The sequence below is a fragment of the Carcharhinus amblyrhynchos genome, chromosome 4, assembly GCF_965287045.1.
Source record: "Carcharhinus amblyrhynchos chromosome 4, sCarAmb.v2.hapA, whole genome shotgun sequence".
Taxonomy (NCBI): domain Eukaryota; kingdom Metazoa; phylum Chordata; class Chondrichthyes; order Carcharhiniformes; family Carcharhinidae; genus Carcharhinus; species Carcharhinus amblyrhynchos.
The window spans coordinates 45,063,333-45,085,019 of record NC_137327.1 but is presented as its reverse complement, the minus strand read 5'-3'; the positions used below and the strand labels follow the sequence as shown (position 1 = coordinate 45,085,019).

At 41.3% G+C, this 21,687-nt stretch overlaps 1 protein-coding gene and 1 long non-coding RNA gene across 5 annotated transcripts in view; one reads left to right on the top strand and one right to left on the bottom strand.

Moving 5' to 3' along the window:
• Positions 1 to 21,687, bottom strand: part of carmil2 (capping protein regulator and myosin 1 linker 2) — a 151,638-nt gene that overhangs the window by 39,626 nt on the left and 90,325 nt on the right. For all 3 annotated transcript variants that reach the window (XM_080187061.1, XM_080187062.1, XM_080187063.1), the window contains exons 20-30: positions 21,405 to 21,459; positions 19,535 to 19,707; positions 17,051 to 17,119; positions 15,941 to 16,034; positions 15,701 to 15,799; positions 14,653 to 14,781; positions 10,530 to 10,643; positions 6,744 to 6,919; positions 4,861 to 4,948; positions 1,621 to 1,758; positions 326 to 392 (exon numbers count right to left, since the gene is read on the bottom strand). In XM_080187061.1, coding sequence (XP_080043187.1) covers positions 326 to 392; positions 1,621 to 1,758; positions 4,861 to 4,948; positions 6,744 to 6,919; positions 10,530 to 10,643; positions 14,653 to 14,781; positions 15,701 to 15,799; positions 15,941 to 16,034; positions 17,051 to 17,119; positions 19,535 to 19,707; positions 21,405 to 21,459 — 1,202 coding nt within the window. The remainder of the gene's footprint in view (positions 1 to 325; positions 393 to 1,620; positions 1,759 to 4,860; positions 4,949 to 6,743; positions 6,920 to 10,529; positions 10,644 to 14,652; positions 14,782 to 15,700; positions 15,800 to 15,940; positions 16,035 to 17,050; positions 17,120 to 19,534; positions 19,708 to 21,404; positions 21,460 to 21,687) is intronic.
• Positions 1 to 21,687, top strand: part of LOC145341961 (uncharacterized) — a 36,808-nt gene that overhangs the window by 2,607 nt on the left and 12,514 nt on the right. Inside the window, exons 2-5 of one of the 2 annotated variants that reach the window (XR_013886476.1) lie at positions 275 to 357; positions 1,239 to 1,456; positions 17,059 to 17,228; positions 21,371 to 21,479. This is a non-coding gene — a long non-coding RNA (uncharacterized LOC145341961). Of the gene's footprint in view, positions 1 to 274; positions 358 to 1,238; positions 1,574 to 17,058; positions 17,229 to 21,370; positions 21,480 to 21,687 lie in introns of those variants that run through there. The other variant, XR_013886475.1, reaches the window with a different exon arrangement.

The following is a 21,687-nucleotide window of genomic DNA, read 5'->3' as shown; positions in this document are numbered from 1 at the left end:
AAAGTTGCAGTGGGACTCAATGGAAAGGTAGCACCCTTAAGCTAGGAAACTTTATCTAAAAATGACTTGCCCAAGGAGCCTTGACTTGTTTGGAGTTACCAGTAATCACGAGATAATGGGAAGGCTACCATGGTTCCTATTGTCAAACACATTGTAAGATTATACCCTCACTACATATGGGTAGTTACTACAATCATACACAGTAAGATGCATGCTTCCTTTCCTTTGAATGTGATGCTCTTGTAGCTAATATTGGCTTTAATTGTTTTCCTAGGTCAGAAATCAACAGCAAATCAATTCAAATAAATATGTTAACATCACCTACGGTTCATGGCTGTGGTTGGTCTGATTCTCCTGGTATGTACTGTCTTCCTGCGAAGCAGAGTCACACTCTATAGAAGGTGCATGACAGAATCACAAAAATGTTATGGCACAGAAAAAAGCCATTCCACCCCATATTACATCTGTAAATATCACTGATATTTATAACTGAAAGAATTATACTATTATTCTGACATTCTTCATACTTTGCATTGGAATTCGCAGTCAGATATCCATTACTGATTCAAAACTGCCACTAATACATCCAATTGTGCACCAATGTTAGTTGCTGATTGAAAGATAGTTAGTTACCTCTAAACATGAACGCCCTAATTAGTGTAGCACCTTTAACATAGCAAGATGCCCCAAGACACTTTACAGGAGCATTATCAAACAAGTTCTGAGCCAGAAGAGAAAATATTGGGGCAGGTGACCAAAGCCCTGGAGCAGCTTGAAAGATGGGAGGGAAGGAGGGAGGGAGGGAATTCCAGGGCTTAGGGCCTGGTGGAACAATTAAAATTTGGGATATCCAGAAATGGTGGAGTGCATATATCTCAGAATGTTGTAGGGCTGGAGGACATCAGAGAGATAGGGAGGGGCAAGGGGATGGAAGGATTTGAAAGCAATGATGAGAATTTTAAATTCAAGGTACTACTTAATTAGGGGCCAATGTAGGCAAAGTCTTGCTCAACTTTAACATGGTGATGACTTAATTTGTAAACACAATGGCTGGAATTTTACTGGTACGCCTGCTTGTAAGATCGTGCCCAAGGCCAACATGGAATGCTGTTCTGCGAGTCTTGCCCACCCCAATTTCAGGGCGGACGTGCCGGTAAAATCAGGGCCAATATTTGATATTGAATCTCGGAGGCGCTTTTGAACAGGTTCCTTATTTTTACAATTCATCTTTCAAACAGATGCACTCCAGCCTCCAATGCGACTATTCATCCGGGAAATTAGATTGAACCTAAAGGACAAACTGAATTGACGACTGAGTGTTGGTCTGAAACCTGGTTTGAATTATTATGTATCAAACTCTTCTTATGTTCCCTGGAACCAAAATCTTTCTTTGTTTACACTGTAAAGAATACTTAACTAAAGAAAACAACCTAATTGACAATCCTTCAAGTCTTTGGTGAGCCATGAAAAGAAACAATATACTAAATTATTGTAGAAATCATGAAATAGACAAGAATTTATTACTGTGTCAGCTCAAAAGCACATGTGAAGATCACAAGGACAAAAAGGCATCAGAGAAAAAAGTCAAATCCCAATCTGGACAGCTGCTATGAACAATACCTCTATTGGTGCCAAGACATTATTGGGAAAATTCATTGAATCCTTGGTCTCGTTGGTGATGTTTTCATCTTTTGAGCTTTCTGCAGTTGCTTTGTCTAAGGATGATGTTCCATTTGTTGGTTTTGATGCATAAGAGGCCTAAATAGAGAAAGACTTAGTTCGTTGTGTGTAATTGAATAGCAGAAACAAATACAATTATGAATCAGAATTTAAAGAACAAAAACCTCATTAAATAACAGAGAGGATGATTTAATAATGAGCATAGAATCACTCCTGAATGTATTATAGTTCTTGTGACTAGACAATGATTCCTGCTACTTGTTGAATTCCACTGTTAAGGGCTATATCTCATATCCTGGTGGAAATGTTTATTGTCTTCCTCCTTGAACACTGTATCAAACATATTGGCCAAGAATTTTCTTGAAGCTGTTTCCACTCCATCACTATAACTACACCATAGATCAGCTGGCTATCTTGCACTTTGCTCAGATTGATCACACAGTGCAATGGGAAATCATGTGAGGTATAAAATAGTTGGCTGACATGATCTTGTTAGTTTTCTCCCAGGTGGGTAAGGTTAACCTGAATCCCTTAGATTTATAAATGCACTCTTGTCCATGTATACATCACTGAAAGTCTAGTAATAAAATGTGTCTTTTTTTTCTCATTTTCTCCTCTCTCATTCTGTAACTGCTGATAGTTGTTGGCTGTCTTCAAGGATTAGCCAGTGGCCATTCTTCTCATAGGGGCCATCATGCTATTTGGACACAGATGCCAGTATTTTACTGCCTCGCCCACCTGAACTCATAAGATCCCATCCAAGACCAACAGAGAATGCTGTTTTGTGAGCCTCGCCTACCCTGATTCTGGGATGGCCGAGGCGATAAAGTTCCAGTCACAGAATCACAGTTAAGGATGATTCTATCTTCAACTGATGCTCATAGACACTTGCTAGCAGGAAAGTTGTTAGGAAAGGAAGTTAGGAACCATTATCTAGAGTACTGAGGTAGACATTAACTTCCACAGCCAAGGCCTGGCATCAGATTCAAGGAAGAAACTTCCAAAATTAATGTTACCACATTGTTAATCTCTTAGAGCTATCCAGTAGGCCTTAGCTAAACAATTACAGAGCAATGCTAATTAGGTTATCAGTCTTAAGTGTGTAGAGAAGCCTTACACTTTTATTTGGTAACATGAGAACATTGAATAGTTATGATTAGAAACTCAAAAACCTAGATTAATGATCTAGAGAAATGAGTTCAAATCTCACCACAGCAGCTGGGAAATTTAAATTAAGTAAATCTGGAATTGAAAACTTAATTTTCATAAAAATCCATCTGGTTCACTAATGTCCTTCAGGGAAGGAAATCGGCCTCCTTTCCTAGCGTGGCTGACATTTGACCCCAAACTCATTGCAGTGTGATTGACTCTTAAATGCCCTCTGAGATGGCCTTGCAAGTCAGTTATCAACAAGAGAGCTCAGCACTACCTTCTCAAAGGCAATTAGGGACGGACAATTAGGGGAGCAGCGATGCCCACATTCCGTGAATGAATGAAAAAAAATTCTGTACGTTTTGCTTTCACGTTTTGAGAATTTATTTTTTATTCATTTGTGAGGCATGGGCATTGCTGGCTGGCCAGCATTTATTGCCCATCCCTAGTTGCCCTTGAGAAGGTGATGGTGAGCTACCTCCTTGAATCGCTGCAGTCCACACGCTGTGGGTTGACCCACAATGCTGTTAGGGAGGGAATTCCAGGATTTTGACCCAGCAAGTGCGAAGGAATGGTGATAAATTTCCAAGTCAGAATGGTCAGTGGCTTGGAGCAGAACTTGCAGATATTGTTGTTCCGATGTATCTGCTGCCCTTGTCCTTCTAGATGGAAGGGGTCGTGAATTTGGAAGGTGTGGCTAAGGATCTTTGGTGATCCTTAGCCAGCATCAAAGGATAGTGTTTTGGTGCTGGCTAAGCACTATCCTTTGTGCTTAGCCAGCACTAAGATAGTGCACACTGTTGCTACTGAGCGTCGGTGGGTGGAGGGATTGAATGTTTGTAGATGTGGTGCTAATCAAGCGAGCTGCTTTGTCCTGGATGGTGTAAAGCTTCTTGAGTGTTGTTGGAGCCATCCAGGCATGGGGGGTATTCCATCACACTCCTGACTGGTGCCTTATAGATGGTGGATAGGCTTTGGGGAATCAGGAGGTGAGTTACTCACCGCTGACCTGCCTCTTGTAGCCACTGTGTTAATGTGGTGAGTCCAGTTGAGTCTCTGGTCAGTGGTAACCCTCCATTGACAGTGGGGGATTTGGTGATGATAACACCACTGAATGTCAAAGGATGGTAGTTAGAGTCTCTTATTGTGATGGTCATTGCCTGGCATTTGTGTGGCGCAAATGTTATTTGCCACTTGTCAGCCCAAGCCTGTAAATTGTCCAGATCTACTTGAAAACACAGGGGTGAAAACCAGGTTAGGCACTTAGGGCGACTCATTAGATAGAAGATGAACATTGATTGGGCCAATTGGTTTGTTTTGCTGTTTCAATTTCCCTTAATTAAATCTTGTATGTAATCATTGCATCAGCAGTTCACTTCCTCAGTATTATTGTGTATGTTGGAAATCAGATTGACCTTCCTACAATGATGATTAGTTTGGGAAAGTTCCCTGGTAAAATAGGTTATAAAGCACAGAATATTAAATGGCAACATGAGGAGCGGGAGAGCGTCTCCATGGTAACTAGGGGAAGGGACGGTAGAGAATGGCTCTCTGAGAGGTTAAAGGTGAAGTTAGAACCCGTATATGCTTGGAAAAAGAACAAAGTAGCTGCACAGTGGTGTAATGGATTCCTTCAGCAGACTAGCAAATGGGGAGGATGGTCCTTGTGAGGTGTTGAGGAATGGGAGAGGGCCCCTGTGGGATGATGGGGAACAAGGGGTAGCTCACAAATGGGAGGGTTGCCCAATGAGGGATGGGAAAGGGGTAGGTGTGGTGGCCCCTGTGGGTGGTGGGGGTGGGAAGAAGAGAACTGAAAACTGGTTCCTGTACCAGAGATCAGTGTGAGGGAGGTGGGAAAGATCTAATGATTCCAGTGCGGACTAAGGAAAGGATGAAAGTGTCCCCTGGACAGGCAGATTGCATAGAATTTGACCTTTACATTAACTGTACTATTAGTTTGCTATGAGATTTGATTCTATTATAGTAAATAAAAACTTAGAACACAATGGAGCACAAAGCAACACTCACAAGCTTCTGCTGAGCAATGGTCAGGTCCTTCAGAATGTGGTCCACAAAGTGGTCAATTAGAGCAGCAGTGACATGAAGCTTCACTTCACTGTGTCAACACAAAACAAACACTCTTTGTTATTTATTGAAGCTAATCAAGAATCTTCCCTGCCAGTGAGATAATTTTAGTAACAATGCTACAAGTGAACACAAATTCCGTGGGACAATTTTACTTTACACTGTGAGCTAGTTAGTCTTGACACTAATGTAACTGCAGCTCAATTGGACAGGAATGGGTCGATAGAGAAATGATATCAAAGGGTCGTTACTACCTTACTTCCCCTGGGGAGGTAGTGGCGTAGTGGTATTGTCACTGGACTAGTAATCTGGAGACCCACATAATGCTCCGGAGACTTGGATTTAAATCCCACCATAGTAGATAGTGAAATTTAAATTCAATTTTAAAAATTGGGAATTAAAAGTCAGTGATGACTATCTGTTTCACTAATGTCTTTTGGGAAGGAAATCTGCCATCCTTACCTGGTTTGACCTACATGTCACTCCACATCCACAGTATTGTGGATCATTTTTAAATGGCCCCATGCAAGAGCAATTGGGGATGTGAAACAAATGCTAGTCCAAAGAATAAAAATGAACTTCTGTAAATTTAGAAAACGCATTTTAAAAAGTGACAGGAAACAGCTACAAGATCTCCAGCAGAAACCGTCTATTTCCAAAACAAGAAGCAGAGTGCAGAGGCACCAGCTCTGAGCTGTGCTGTAAATGATTTAACATTGCCCTACTGCTGTGTGGGTATAAAAACCCATGCCCTCCTCACCTATACCAGGGTATTGGCATGGTTACAATTCACAAACAGGTCAGCTTATAAGTGACATTTGCTTTGGCTGGACATTCCCTCCCTACTATGTTTATGAAGAAGCCATTAGTTTAGTACTTGATAAAAAGAATAGCGATCAAAAATTTTACTTTTTGATGTAATTCCATGCTTTCTGCGCTGTTTGAAAAATTGAGAAGAAAAGACGTCATTGGTTTAAACTAATGATTTCACAATGACTGTCTGAGGTCAGTATTTCTCATGTTACCCCTAACAACAAATTTTAAATCCCAGTTTCAGTGGACTTTCTGTCACCCACAAAGGGTTTGACATTTCCAGCCCAAATTCTCTTTCTCTTTTTTTTAAGTCAATTGCCATCAATTAGGTAGCTTGATGTTCTTAATATCTGTTGTATATGGGATGGAGACTTTCACAGTTCATTTCACTTTTGATCCAAAGCCAAGAGAGACAAAGATTATTCGTTAACACGTTTAAGTTGTTATTTTAATTGATAATTTCCATGTTACAATGACCAGGCATTGAGAAGGTAAAATCCATCAAATATCTTAGCCCTTGTTTCTAAAATTAATAATGCTAAAATTAATAATGCTCAGGTGGACAATGCTAATGCATCCCATATACAATAGATATTAAGAACATCAAGCTACCTAATGCTAAAACATTTAAAAATTATTTGCCTTTTGAAATGAGATTTTTATTATTAAACAGAGACAAAAACGTTCTGGCAGAGAAGGCTCAGGGAAATTTGTATTAGGGTTAGGGTTCATTAAAAGGTAATTCGGGGGACCATTTTTCACAACGAGCTAAAAATGACCCCATTCTAGACTTTATGCTCTCCATAGTTCTCATTGTCCATTCATACATTATGCATTGATAAAAAGATGATGAGCTTCTACTGAGATTAAAACAAATTACTTTGAAGAAAAATATTAAGTTGTATCTCATTGAATATTCATGGGGCCAGAGACACTTTGAACAAAAATCTCCTCTGTTTCCCCATTAGTTAATGAAAAGCCAGAGTAACTGTGAGGTGGAGGACTGTCCAGACCTGAGTTTGTTCACAATCTCCAATCCAGCCTGTTCAATAATCACACTCCTTGTAAAGTTCTTGGGAATAACGATTTTGCCAAATACTTCGTTAACAATCTGTTCCTCTATGTTGACTTTCTGCAGCACATTAGGACAGAGGATGCTGGTGGATTTCATGAGAGATTGAATAAGTGTCTAAGAATAGAATCAAAAAGAGATAATTAACTTTATAAAATGCTTGTGAGAACTTGCAAATAATTTAAAGGATGACTGAACTCTTAGAATGTATTTGTGCTGTGACACCCTTATGGTCATATTAAGACCATAAGACTATAAGATATAGGAACAGAGTTAGGCCAGTTGGGCCCATTGAGTGTGCTCCGCCATTCAACCATGGCTGATATGATTCTTATCCCCATTCTCCTGCCTTCTCCCTATATCCCTTGATCCCCTTATTGATCAAGAACCTATTTATCTCTGTCTTAAAGGTACTCAATGATCCGGTCTCCACAGCCCTTTGTGGCAATGAGATTAACAGATTCGCCGATTCACCACTCCGGCTGAAGAAATTGCTCCTTATCTCAGTTTTAAAGAAGCGTCCCTTCACTCTGAGGTTGTGCCCTCAGGTTCTAGTCTCTCCCACTATTGGAATTATCCTCTTCACATCCGCTCTATCCAGGCCTCTCGGTATTCTCTAATTTTCAACTAGATTCCCTCTCATCCTTTTAACTCCATCAAGTACAGACCCAGCCTCCTCAATCGCTCCTCATATGACAAACCCCTTATTCCTGAGATCATTCTTGTGAACCTCCTCTGAACCCTCTCCAAGGCCAGCACATCCTTCCTTAAGTATGAGGCCCAAAACTGCTCACAATATTCCAAATGAGGTCTGACTGGAGTCTTATACAGCCTCAGCAGTACATCCCTTCTCTTGTGCTCTCACCCTCTAGAAACAAATGTTGAAGTTGCCTTCCCAGCTGCCAACTGAACCTGCCTGTTAACCTTAAGAGAGTCCTGAACCAGGACTCCCAAGTCCCTTTGTGCTTCTGAGTTCCGAAGCCTCTCCCCAGTTAGAAAATAGTCTATGCTCTATTCTTCCGACCAAAATGCATAACTTCACACTTTCCCACATTGTATTCCATCTGCCATTTGTTCGCTCATTCTCCTAGCCTGTCTAAGTCATCTGCAGCCTCCCCTCTTCCTCAACACTACCTCTCCCACTACATAGCTTTGTATAATCTGCAAACTTAGCAACCATGCCCTCAGCTCTATCTTCCATCTGCCAGATGCTGTCTCTGGAATGGCATACAGCTTTTGTTTACATTACCAGAAAAAGTAAACCATGCTCCAGGTAACCCTGGGAAATCCTGAGCAGTAGAGGCACAATGCTTTGGGTCAAAGTTAATCTCAATTGAAAAAGGGAAAGTCAGAAGGACCACATGTATAATTTCCCACAACAGCACTATCAGTTTTTGCCTCTGTAAATGAACATTCACAGCCTACATCGGACTACAGTCCTTTTATCATAAAATACCCTCATAATCACAAAGATACACTTGTTCACCATCTGTTCACATGTCTAAAACCCAGAAGAGAAGCAATCAAAGGATCAATCAATCAAATCAATCAATCAAAGAATCAACTGCCTGCAGCAGTTGTGGACTCACCAACTTTAAGGGCATTCAAATGGTCATTGGATAGGCATATGGATAATATTGGAATAGTTTAGATTAGAGGGTCATTAGATTGGTTCTACTGGTTGGTGCAACATCGAGGACTGAAGGGCCTGTATTGTGCTGTAATGTTCTATGTTCTATATTACATTCAGTATATTACAACTAAAAGACAACAGTTTTCCCACAATCATAGAAAATAGAAGCGGGGTGGACCATTCAGCCCTCCGAGCCTGCTCCACCATCCATTTTAATCATGGCTGATCATCAAATGCAATATGCTGATCCGGCTTTCCCACCACCCCCCAATATCCCTTGACTTATCAGCGATGTCACCCTCTAGAAACGAATGTTGAATTTGCCTTCCCAGCCCTATTCAGTGATGTCCTTCCCAGCCCCATTCAGGTCCTTGCAAACCCTATTCAAAGCAACAGCATTTTGAGTCTCTGAGGCTGTCAGTCATTAAGGGCTCACTGATCAACAAAGTGAACCAGTTTTCTTCTGCCTTCACCTTTCAATGGCTTAGATAGAGTCTGCTGTTCTGACAGAAATCTCTTTCTGGAGCTGCTTCACACAAGAAGAGGAAACTAATGTTTAGCGTAGCCACACGCCCTTCTGCAATCAGGTAGCCTAGAATTGACTTGCCAGGAGCATCCCTCCCATTCTCCCACATTCTTCCCTATAACTGGCCTTGGAATTTGTGGAGGCAGGTCTTAGTTACTCTGCAATTGATGTTTTGTGCACACAGAATACCAGCAAACCACACATGGCATTTCACCCCTAGGTTTCTGAGTCAGCAGCCAAGCCTCAGGTGGACACCAACTCTGCTTGGCTAAGAGAACTGATGACAGCAAGTCTTGAGGTGGTAATCCTGAGGACAGTGTCCAGCTATCAGTGAGTTTTGACTTACCTCAGGAGCAGCCAGCTGAATGAGTCATGACTCAGAACCTTATATCATTCCCTTTCAACTACATTGCTCAAATTAAGCCTCATTTAGTGCTGGATTCAGCTTAAAACTTAATATATATTTGATTTTGAATGTGATTTGGGATATCAATTACATTGAAGATGATATGTTTACTCAGAATCTATCCACATTTCAAAAACCCAAAAGTGAAGAGTTAGAAGAATAGTATACCCAGTACAAATGAACTAAAACACAGCAGTCCTGCCACAATCCTTCTCCGAAGGACATTGAGAATGTCTTTTCTGCTATGAGCAATATCCTTCTGATTCCTGTGTAGCCCCTCACCAACATCCAGTTTTAGGAGCGATTGACTAAACTTTCAGAACCGAAGAGCAGTTTCACATGACTGAAAGTGCTTGGTGCAAACAGAGGCGGATCAACAGGGTCAGCACAGTAGTACAGTGGTTAGCAGTGCTGCCTCACAGCACCAGACACCCAGGTTCGATTTCCGGCTTGGGTGACTGTCTGTGTGGAGTTTGCATGTTCTCCCCTGGTTTCCTCCGGGTGCTCCCGTTTCCTCCCATAATTCAAAGATGTGCGGGTTAGGTTGTTTGGATTGGCCATGGTAAATTGCCCCTTGGTGTCAGGAGGAACTAGCAGAATAAATACATAGGGCTACAGGGATAAGGGTTGGGTGGAATTGTGGTCGGTGCAGACTTGATGGGCCAAATGGCCTCTTTCTGCACTGTAGAAACTCTATGATTCTAGATTTATGGTTCTGTGTACACAGGCTAGTTAGAGATTCCATGCATCTGTGCACAGGCCAATCACATTTAAGCTTCACCCTCTGTCTAAATTCCCTGTTTGGCTATGAACTAGGCAAATGTTTGGAGCCACATTAACATATCAGCCTGAATATCTGATGAGAAGATTCTCAGGAAACCTGCCACTGCTACACAAATGTCCCACCGGATAATAACTAGTAAATGACAGGTGAGACATTTCACAGGCGAGAACTCAAATGATGTCAACTCATTGCCATATTTTTGAGCTTCTTGGGATCAGTTGAATAAGTCAGCATCGTGATTTCCCAGATAAGGGCATATTATAAACACTGGATAAACACAACAGGACCCGAGTCTCCCCAGAGGAAACATCAGCACAAAATCTGTGAGGGGGAAACGGTGACCGGAGCTTTTAAAGACAGAGATTAGCTGCTTCCTACCTGGATTTCCTCACTCACAGCCTGGGAGATCTCGTCAGCGGCCGACTCCAGCTTGTGCTGCACTGTTCTTAGTAAAGGTGGAGTGTTACCCACTTGGTAGAGGGTCGGTAACACCTGTAAAACAAGAAGAGTTGCAGTTGGAAAGAGGGAAACTTGGTTAAACTGTATCAGGATGGGTGAGAAAATTGAAATTTGCTTCAAGATCTAGTGAGAGGAATACACGTCTGGTGTGATGAGACCAACATGGCCAGATTCTCTTTAGTGTTGTTAACTTATTAGAACATGAGAAAAGATGAAGGTTAAGAAAGATCATTCAGCCCAGCAAAATATTCCTATTTTAAATGCCCAGAAGGCTGTTTCATTACAACCCTTATCAGCTGGTTACCAGGAGTTGGAAAAACATTATATACTTGTCAATTCTGTGAACATGGGCAATTTCATAACCAAAACACTATTTAGAGCGAGTGCTAATGGATTCATTATACTTCCTGTCTTCCTAAGAAAAACTTCTCGAAAACTATTAAGATATGGCAGATGTTAACTGCCATGCAAATCAAATCCCAAAGGGAAACTTATATATCACAACTCTTTTCTTTATGTATTTCAAGAAGTCACAAATTCCATTACCATTTTTGGGACTTTAAACATTAAACTAAAGTCTATTAGCCAAAAGAAAAGAAAATTTAAAAACACATTACATTTACATTGTTAAAATTAGTCTTACAGAACAGTCCCCCAAAAAAGGCTTCCTACTAAGTTGGACTCACAAACATAGCTTACTCTAGGCAACAATCCCTTGTAAAACTGGTTTTACTGTAAAAATTCCAGTAATATTAATACAAGGCAAATCCACTGTTACTGTAGGGAAAATATGTCTCAGGACTTTTCACTCTCTCCCACTCTGCTGTGGAAAGACAAGAAATTTCAAAACAGAACTCTGTTTTCTGAAAAACACTTTTCCGGGTTAGTTATAAACCCATCTCATTTTGCTTCTTCACAGTTCTTTTCCAGAACAGAACAGCATCCCAGGAAGTCTCACATGGCCACTCCCTAAGCACCAAGATTGGGGGAAAGGCAAATTGTGCGGAGGGTGTGGAGAGTCTGCAGAAGGATCTAGATAGGCTGGGCAAATGGGCCAGGAAATGGCAAATGGAATTTAATGTTGGCAAGTGTGAGGTGGTCCACTTTGGTAGGAAGAATGGTAGGAAGGACTATTACTTACGTGGCAAAAAACTGCAGCAGGCGACGGTGCAGAGGGACCTCGGGGTCCTCGTGCATGAGTCGCAAAAACCCAGCTTGCAGGTGCAGCAGGTGGTCAGGAAGGCGAATGGGATGCTGGCCTTCATAGCGAGGGGGATTGAATATAAAAGTAGGGAGGTCTTGCTGCAGCTGTATAGGGCATTGGTGAGGCCGCAGCTGGAGTACTGTGTGCAGTTTTGGGCGCCGCACCTGCGCAAGGATATTTTGGCCCTGGAGGGAGTGCAGAGGAGGTTTACTAGGCTGATACCGGAGTTGAGGGGATTGAGCTATGAGGAGAGGCTGAATAAACTAGGCTTGTACTCGTTAGAGTTTAGAAGAATGAGGGGAGATCTCATTGAGACGTATAAGATGATGAATGGGATGGATAGGATAGAGGTGGAGAGACTCTTCCCGCTCAAAAAAGACAGTAGGACTAGGGGGCACAGCCTCAAGATAAAGGGGAGGCGGTTTAGAACGGAGTTGAGGAGGAACTTCTTCACTCAAAGGGTGGTGAATCTCTGGAATTCTCTGCCCGTTGAAGTGGTGGAGGCTGCCTCGCTAAATATTTTTAAGAAGCGGGTTGATGGGTTCTTGATAAGAGAGGGGATTAAGGGTTATGGGGAGAGGGCGGGAAAGTGGAACTGAGCCACAACAGATCAGCCATGATCTTATTGAATGGCGGGGCAGGCTCGAAGGGCTAGATGGCCTACTCCTGCTCCTATTTCTTATGTTCTAAAATCTCTCCTTAAGTAGTCTCTATGTTCTTTCACCTTGATTCCATTGTCTTTATCGCTTCTGTTACTTAACTCTCTCAGAATATAAAATCTTTTATGTTCTCCCTATTACCTCCAGTTTAGGTTAAATAAAATTTAATGACCTTGCTTTATTGATGACATGTTCAAAGTTGTAAATTTTTTAAAAATCCTGTTGAAATTTAACTGCTCAAAATCCAGACCTTCACATATCTCCAAATGCATGGTTTATTTAGCTGCAGAAAATTCAACTTGACCGTATTTACTTCAAGTGCATATTTTTCACACCAAGACTTATTTGATGTCCTGAACACTGTAGACACTCAGTCACGAGCTTAATTAAATTATGTTCACATACAGACACGTACACAGCCACAAACCTGTTTTACATAGTAACACAACAAACCCCCAAAATATTAAAAATAATAACATATGTGGTCATATGACATTGAAACTTTAATTGGTTTGAATTTATTTGAGCTGTACAGTCATGCAAAGTGGCCAAATGTGGACAAATTCAGAGTTATGCTGCAGGTTTGTTCATATTAATAATGTACTCATAAAAGTCCAAGGTAAAATTCACCTTACAGTGCCAAAATGTCTGTCAAACATTAGCTGTAATATATATTCTTAATAAATATATTACGCTCTTGATAGCTAAGTAAATTATAACAATGCTATATCACATACTTTGCAATGGTTGTTATCTAAACCATACTTCTCAATGCATCTCCACATTGTCATAGTGGAGTGGCTTGTGCGCTCTGATTATCTCTTGAGTGATGCCACCAAGAGCTCCTTGCTCCTTGTAGGACCCATCCATGGTGGCATGGTCAGGGAGCGGCGTCAGACAAAATGCAGTCCAAAAGTCCTCGGCAGCAGAAGAAGATGATTATACATCTCACTGTCTGTGAAAGTAGAACATGGCTGCAGTGGCAAGATGGTCCCAGTCATTGTGGCTTGGCACATCACTAGAGTTTGATTAGTAACCTGTCAAAGTCTTGTGGACAACGATGACATCCTAAGATCCCCACATTAAACAAAGTCATGCATGGGTTTCTACTAGTGTCCATTTGTCAAGTCCTATGGCAATAGAGAATTGGAGACAGGGACAGGGCTTTGGGGGAATTTCACTGGGGGAGCCTTAGTCCCTCAGTAAGACCTGTTTTCCTGAGGGGCAGCTGAAAGAATAAGCAACTTCTACTAGAAAAGAAAAAACCAACAGTGACCCTTTTGTTCACAGTTGCTTTAGTCATCAAAAGTAAGATATTGGATGCAACCCCAGAATTCAGCAAGTGTATAAATGAAAGATTCTTTACACTTCCCTGATTGCTCAGACCAATATGCCACTGAAATCAGTGCTTATGCCCCAATCCCTAACACCAATGAAAATGTCAAGGAAACATTCTATTCTGACCTTGCTTCTCTGTCATCTCCAAAGAAAAGATCATCCTTCTGGTGGAATATTAATTCCAAGGTTGGCAGTGACTCCAGTGTCTGGAGCAGAGCCATTGGGAAAAACAATGTGGGGAAGCCACTGCAAATGGCATCCTCCTACTGACAAAACGTGCTTATTATGGTCTCAATATAACAAATGCCGCCTTCCGCCAAAAGGACAAATACGAAACCACTTGGAGTTATACTAGATCAAAGCATTAGCACTTCCTAGATTATGTCATAATTAAGGTCAAAGATCAAAGTGATGCCTGTTTCACTCAATCCATGCAGGGGGCTGGGGACTGACTGGGAGGAGCTTGCTACTAAACATATAAAATGGTGACAACTTGTCTATCAAGCTGCATTACTCTTTGATTCCAAATGTCTTAATGATGAGGCAAAGAGGCGGCAGTGAAGGAAAAAAAAGGAAGCAAATCCTGCACTCTGGCTCCCACTACCTCATGGGACATCCTGCTCCAGCCAGCAAGGTAAGACTTGCAATTGAGGACTGGCCTGCTCAGTCACATGAAGATCCATGGCAGAAATCTGTGACCCTGAGTAGACGTCATCCTTGAATCTAGGAACAGGTGATGTATTTAAATACATATCTCAACTAATATTCCAGAACAGAGATATGCCATTCCAGCAGGACACAGAAGTAAGAGGATAGACTTTTAGATGTTTCAGGTACTCACAGTGGTTAATGTCTTAGCATCCTTTATGATTTCTTCAGCAAATGCTACATCTTCTTGTCTTTCTTTCATGGACTCACTGTTAATGATGTTCAAGTTTTCTTGTACCCTTTCACACATACTGTCCACCATCTGCCCAAAAAGAAAACAAGTTACTGTGGATTTGATCAATTGCTTGACACTATACCATATTCCATGTCCCAAATAGGATGTGAACTTCCTGACCACAAATTCTGCTTCCTGTTGTCACAATTTTTGACCACATTTTTCTATCAACATTTACCATTGTAAATTTCTATGTCAAAAATTTTCATTCAACTTTGCTACATCAACTGTCACAAGTCAGTTGTGGATTCTGGCCAATGGTTACCTCTAACAGTAGGCTTCCAAAATCTCTTTTCCAACTCCAGCACAATCCCTATACAAAAGCAGTCTGGGTTTGTATGTTCTCCCTGTGTTGGCATGGGTTTCCTCTAAAAGCTCCGGAGCCCTCTCACAGTCCAAAGATATTCAGGTTAGATGCATTGGCTATGCTAAATTGCCCCTTAGTGTCCAAGAGTAGGTTATATAGACTGGCCCTGGTAAATCTGTGGGGTTACAGGAATAGGGCAAGGGAGAGGGCCTGGATAAGATGCAGATTCGATGGGCCGAATGGCCTCTTCTGCACTGTAGGGATTCTTTGATTCTATGGGAGAGCAGGAAGATAATGGGCTCATCGGATGGTGCAGAATTCAAGATGAATTTTGTCAGCATATATGTGGAATGTGGCCTCATGTTTATAGACAATGTCACTAAGGGGCAGCATGTAGATAAAGAAGAACATAGAGTCGTGGACAGATCTTTGAAAGCCTTCTGAAATCACAGCCTGGGGACAAGGAAAAAAAACAATTTAGCTATTGACAGCTAAAGATAGCCATCAGCCCAGTCTTGGTTATATATTTCTGCATCATACATGCATGGGTGGTAAGCGGATTATTGACATGAAGAATATGTTAGGTGAGAATTAACAATAAATTATGATTGCCTTGTCAACAATGAAACATCTTCTCACCTGTTGTGTGGAGCTAGTTACAATTCTCTCTTGCAGTCGAAAGGCCTGTTCTGGAGAAAATTTCTTCACTTGATTGTTCCGGAGGAGACATGACTGTATCTAGAAATCAGAAATGGACCATTTAAGTTTTATATTTCCTGTTATACGTTTCCAAACCAGTGCTAAACTATATGCAGATCCAAAATCACAACACAGTCCGTGGTAAGGTGCTGTCACAAGTTGGAAGGTGGCCATTGTTACCTTCTGCAGGGCTTCCTCTGTTTTCTCTGGATTGCTGCGATAAGCCTGGGATACATCACTCATTGGTAAAGGCATTGATCTTAGCGTATAATTTCTGAGAAAAAAAATTAAAGCAATGACAGATCTCCTTTCATTCATGTCACAAAATAATAGCAAAAGGAACTTGGGGGGGACTAATGCTGAACAAATCAAAACCTTTCAATCACCAGTACAATTATTTTTACTTCACCTCATTATCATGGACCTGACCCATTTTGGGTGACCAAATGTCAGGCTTCACAGTTACTCAGTTTTGTTTATAGTTTTGAATTTGAAATGTTTAAATATTTGTTTGATACAATATGTAACCCTAATTCAAGATAAGCTGTTGAATGTTTAATCTATTCATGCCTGTTCCATCTACTGCTTATTTCAAAGCCTTTATCATAAACATTAGTAATGGCGACAGATTATTAGATCTTAGACTAAACTGCATGACAATGATCCTCCAGTCTTTCATGTTTTAAGTTGTTTGGATTTTGATATTTAAGGATTTTCCTAATTTTTTCATCATTTGCCCTTATAAATGGTAGCAGTTGTGGATTTGGAAGGTATTATCTAAGGAACCTTGGTGAGTTCCCGCAGTGCATCTCTGGGGAGTCAGGAGGTGAGTTACACACTGCAGAATTCCTAGACTCTGAACTGTTCTTGTAGCCACAGTATTTATATGGTTAGTCCAGTTCAATTTCTGGTCAATGGTAATCCCCATGATGTTGATAGCGGAGGATTCAGTGATGTTAATGCCATTGAATGTCAAGAGGTAAGGGATAAATTCCCTCTTGTTGGAGATGGTCGTTGCCTGGAACTTGTATGGCGCGAATGTTACTTGCCACTTTTCCAGACCTTGTTGCATTTGGACATGCACTTCTTCAGTATCTGGGGAGTCATGAATGGAGCTGAAACTGTGCCGTCATTAGTGGCTGTCCTACCTCTGACCTTATGATCTTTGATTTGTTTTAATCTGGTCAACATAGACAACAAAAGCCACATTTTCCTGTCTTCTGACATTTTATTACAGAATGAAATAGTTACACAAGATAAATATTAACACCATATTTTTTCCCCAATTACCTCTCCAGAGCACTTGCAACATCCAGGAATCCCACAGCTGTAGTGTTGTTTCTGTCCCAAATCACGGTTCTGCCATTGAGAAAGTCAGAACTGTTATTAGCTGCTTTACACCTGCTCACTACTTCCGTCATTTCAGCTCTGAGTGGAACTGGTCACAGATGAAGCAAGTGTTACACAGGTAAAAATATCATTTACACTGTACCTCAAATACAGTCATTGATAATTGTGATCAGCTTATATAAATGTAATATTCTTCAAACAATACCATCTTTTGTTTAGTCTTTAAGGCAATGACGACTATCGCACCAAAATTACAAGTCCACAGAAAAATTAAGGCATCATTTTCAGATTTTTACACACCCCTAGTCTGTGACCACAATTTGTGACCATTGAATGAGATCATCCCATGTGTCTTATTTTTAAATAACATAATACTGTGAAAGTTAGGGGGGGATTTCATATTGAATACATATAGCCAAGCATTGGATATCACAGATGTTGACTTCCACATCAAAGTACTAATGATTATGATGATAATCAGAGTTCGTTTGTTGAGTATTAAAATCATTTAATGACTGGAAAACAATGAGGTCGCAATTGTGCACCTATTTTTTACACAGACAGTTGTGGGTGCCTGGAATTTGTTGCCGGGGGAGGCAGTGGAAGTGGATACAGTAGTGACTTTTAAGGAGCGTCTTGACAAATACATGAATAGGATGGGAATAGAGGGATATGGTCCCCGGATGGTAGGAGGTTTTAATTCAGTCGGGCAGCATGGTTGGTGCAGGCTTGGAGGGCCGAAGGGCCTATTCTTGTGCTCTAATTTTCTTTGTTCTTTGTTCAACGTATGTTAGATACTGGGATCCTATCTGCCTGGCTATATTGTGAAATTTCCACCCAATAATGCCTGTAGTAACCATTATGTATAGAATGAGCATTGTTAACTATGATATGAATGCCTGTGTCTGTGATTAGATTTCCTGCCTGCAAATGAAACAAAAGATTCTAATTACAGTCCCTGAGAGAAAGGCAACACTATATTTGATGTTCATTTTCAGTGTATTCCGCCCTGAATATCACAAAGCACGCAATACCTTAAACGTTACTGGGTCTGTGGAGAAAAAGTGTGGTATGGCCTGACTCCCAGCTATTTTGAGTGCTCCCTAAATTACTATCACCACCTTTGAAAGACTGCCAAAAAGACCAAATCACAAATGAATATCATCTGCAAGCTTGCTGGTACAGGGGTGCAAAAACCACCATGCTTCATACTCGTGCCATAGCTCTGGTCTTCTCTACAGCTGAGTACTGTGCACCTATATGGACCTCAAGTCATCACACCAAACTCATTGACACTCAACCCATTGTTGAGGATAATCTTTGGAACTCTGAAAGCAACTCCAGTTCAGGGGTTCTCAGTCCACTCAAATATCGCCCCTCCCTCTATTCAACAGGACTCAGCATCATGCAGAAAAATAACTCAAATCAGCAGCAATGTGAACCCTCCCATCCAGAAAGAGCTTCAATGTCCCACCCAACTCACCACGTGGCTCAACAAAACCCAATCTGGACTTAAATTGAACATTTCCAATTCCATTACACTGATGGAACTGGAGGGAAGCTTACACAGAAAATGCCCGAACATCCAAATAAACACACTGGCCGGAACCCTCAGGCTGTTCTTCCGGTCTCGTCGATCTCAAACCCCTACCATGAGTTTCCGGGAGGTGGGAGGCATGAAATAGAATGGAAAACCCTGTGGACATTCTGATCCCACCGCTGGTCAATGGCAAGCTGCCTCCGCCACTGTGAAACACGCTACGGTATGCTTGGAAACTCCCACCCAGTATCTCCAACTGAAGATCTCAACAACCAAGCCTCAATCTACCCCAGACCATGTGGACGACCACCAGTAGATTACGGACTGGACATGGCTGACATGGCCACCTGGTGTAGAAGCAGCATCCAAAACCTCTCTTGGCTGCAATTGCGGAAACCCTGGCCAAACCATGGAAATGTAATAACACCTTTCCCTGACTCATGTTCAAGGGCAACATTCTGGAAGTATACTTGCTCTCCAGCAGGACATTGAACTGGTTAGGGAAATTGACATTAAAGCTGATGCTATATGAAGGAAGATCATGGAATGTGGCAGTTTTATTCACTTTACGGACTCAGCTTGAAATTAAGAAACTATGTGTTCCTAGCTCAGCTTGTGCTATGCTCATGGTGCAGTTTTGTCTTTTTGAGCAGCTTTGCGTCCCTGTTGTGGGAAACCATTGGCTGCAGACCTTCACATTGTTGCTGATTCGAGTTATTTCTCTGCACAATGCTGAGATCTGTTGAATGGAGGAAGGGGCAATATTTAGAGGACTGAGAATTACTAAACTGGAGTTGCTTTCAGAGTTCCAGAAGTTATCCTCCTTTCTGAGTGAAGTTTGTGTCACCGCGACATGACTGATATTAAACACACACCACACGTACCCAAGGCTTGTGTTAATCTGTAAAGCTTTGGCCAGCATCTTTGCTCCCGTATCTCCCATAGCGTTGCCACTGATATCAATATTCTTCAAGCAGGTGTTGCTGCCCAGAGCATTAATAAGAACATTGGTTCCAGATTTTAATCTTGAATCGGCTACCGACAATGACCGCAGGGGCTGAAAGAGAAAGCAGGAAAGATTTGTTTCAAAAATTACATTAAGATGCATTTAACACATTTTGTCCCCTTGCCTCTTCTTTGCCTCCCTACATGATCCAAATCAGCAGAAAGTGATAGCAGCTGGGGTTGTTTGAGCTTCAGTTAGTATGGGTCAGTGAGCAACTACAAAGACAAGACATCACTCTCTCTATCTCATGGAGGCCCTGCCTTCCACTTTCAACTCCGTCTCGCAGGAGTGTGAAGAGGAGGCACTCACTCTGTGAGGAACCTGGGCTACCAGCTCTCCAATGGATACTCTAGTGGAGTAGCTAACTAGAATATTGACTGTTCCATGCCACTGCACCAAGCAAAGTCACACCATTATCTCAAATAACAATCATATCTAAAATCTGTCCTTAAATTGACTATTTCCAAGCTCTCTGAATCTGTGTGACATTTAGCCAACAATTTCCAATCTGTCCTGTGAATCTAGGTACCTGGCGGCTGAGCCTGTTGAACTGCTCAAATCAAAGCTTCGACTGGCATTTTCCAAAGGCAAGATTTTTAATATAAGCTGTTGTAATATCTTTGCTGGAAGATATTATCAACCTGCAACTGCAGCTTTCACCAAAGATCCTGAAAATAGTTCTCTTCAAACTGAAACTCTATCAGGATCCAAACTGACATTAGTAGCTTCAACACACATCACTGCATCAGATTAACACAAACTGAAGAAACAGCAACAAAAACAAAAAATGCTGCAAATGTGCTGGTGTTCTGGCAGCATCTGTGGAGAGAGAAACAGTTAACATTTCAGATCTGTGAGTATTCATCAGTTGTGTACCATTAAACCTTGTGTTGTTTAATCTCTCCCTGTCTTGTATCCTGTCACAGAGCTTTTGTTCTTTTCAGTTGCTTAAAACATAAATTCATAACTTCCACCAGTTCAGGTGAACATCACTAATCTAAACTATTAATGTGAACTGTTTCTCTCTCCACGGGCCTTTCCTGACCTGCTGTGTGTTCACAGTAAGAAGTCTCACAACACCAGGTTAAAGTCCAACAGGTTTATTTGGTAGTAAACACCACTAGCTTTCGGGATTATCTGTTGGACTTTAACCTGGTGTTATGAGACTTCTTATTGTGTTTACCCCAGTCCAACACCGACCTCTCCACATCATGACTGCTGTGTGTTTCCAGCATTTTCCATTTCTGTGCTTGTTCTCCAGCAGTGGCAATATTTTGCTTCTGAAAATGTTGTTTCTGCTGATGAGGTACTTTACAATCCCCCAGTCTCAACATTGAGTAAAACAATTTCAGATCATGACCTCTGCTCCCATTTCCTCAGAGGGAAGGTGCTACTAATGGTTTCACTCTAACCGCTTGCACCTTCTGTAGACCCAAAATCTGTGTCTGTATTGTCCTATCACCACTCTCTTTTTCTTTGCCCCATCATTTATTTTGTCATTTAATTGTGCCTGCCCTCTACTCCATCATGGACATCCAATTTGTTCTTCATCTCTCTCCGATATCTCCCCACCCCCTTCTCTGCATTTGCTTATAAACCATTAAATTTCTAACATCTGGTTCTGTCAAAAGATTATTGACTTGAAATGTTAACATTATTTCTATCTCCGCAGATACTGCCTGACTTGTTAAGTGTCCACCATTTTCTGTTTTAGTTTCAGTTATTTTACTACTTCATAATAAACTTACACACTCTTCATCCTGGATGAGTTGAACAATCCTGTGGAGAACATCAGCCAAGGCTCTGAAAATATTAACACAGATGTAAGACAACTGATTTAAGTTAGTCATGATACGGGCACAAATGCTTTTTTTCCCAAAGACGACAGAACATTTTAACCTGTTCTTCCACCACTGAACTGATTTCTCCACATCTCGGTTCCAATTTTCTCGCAATTGTCCAGTCTCTTCTCACCTACCTTCATGACTCTTGAGTTTCCAAACCACCTCCCTTACAATACAGATAATTAAT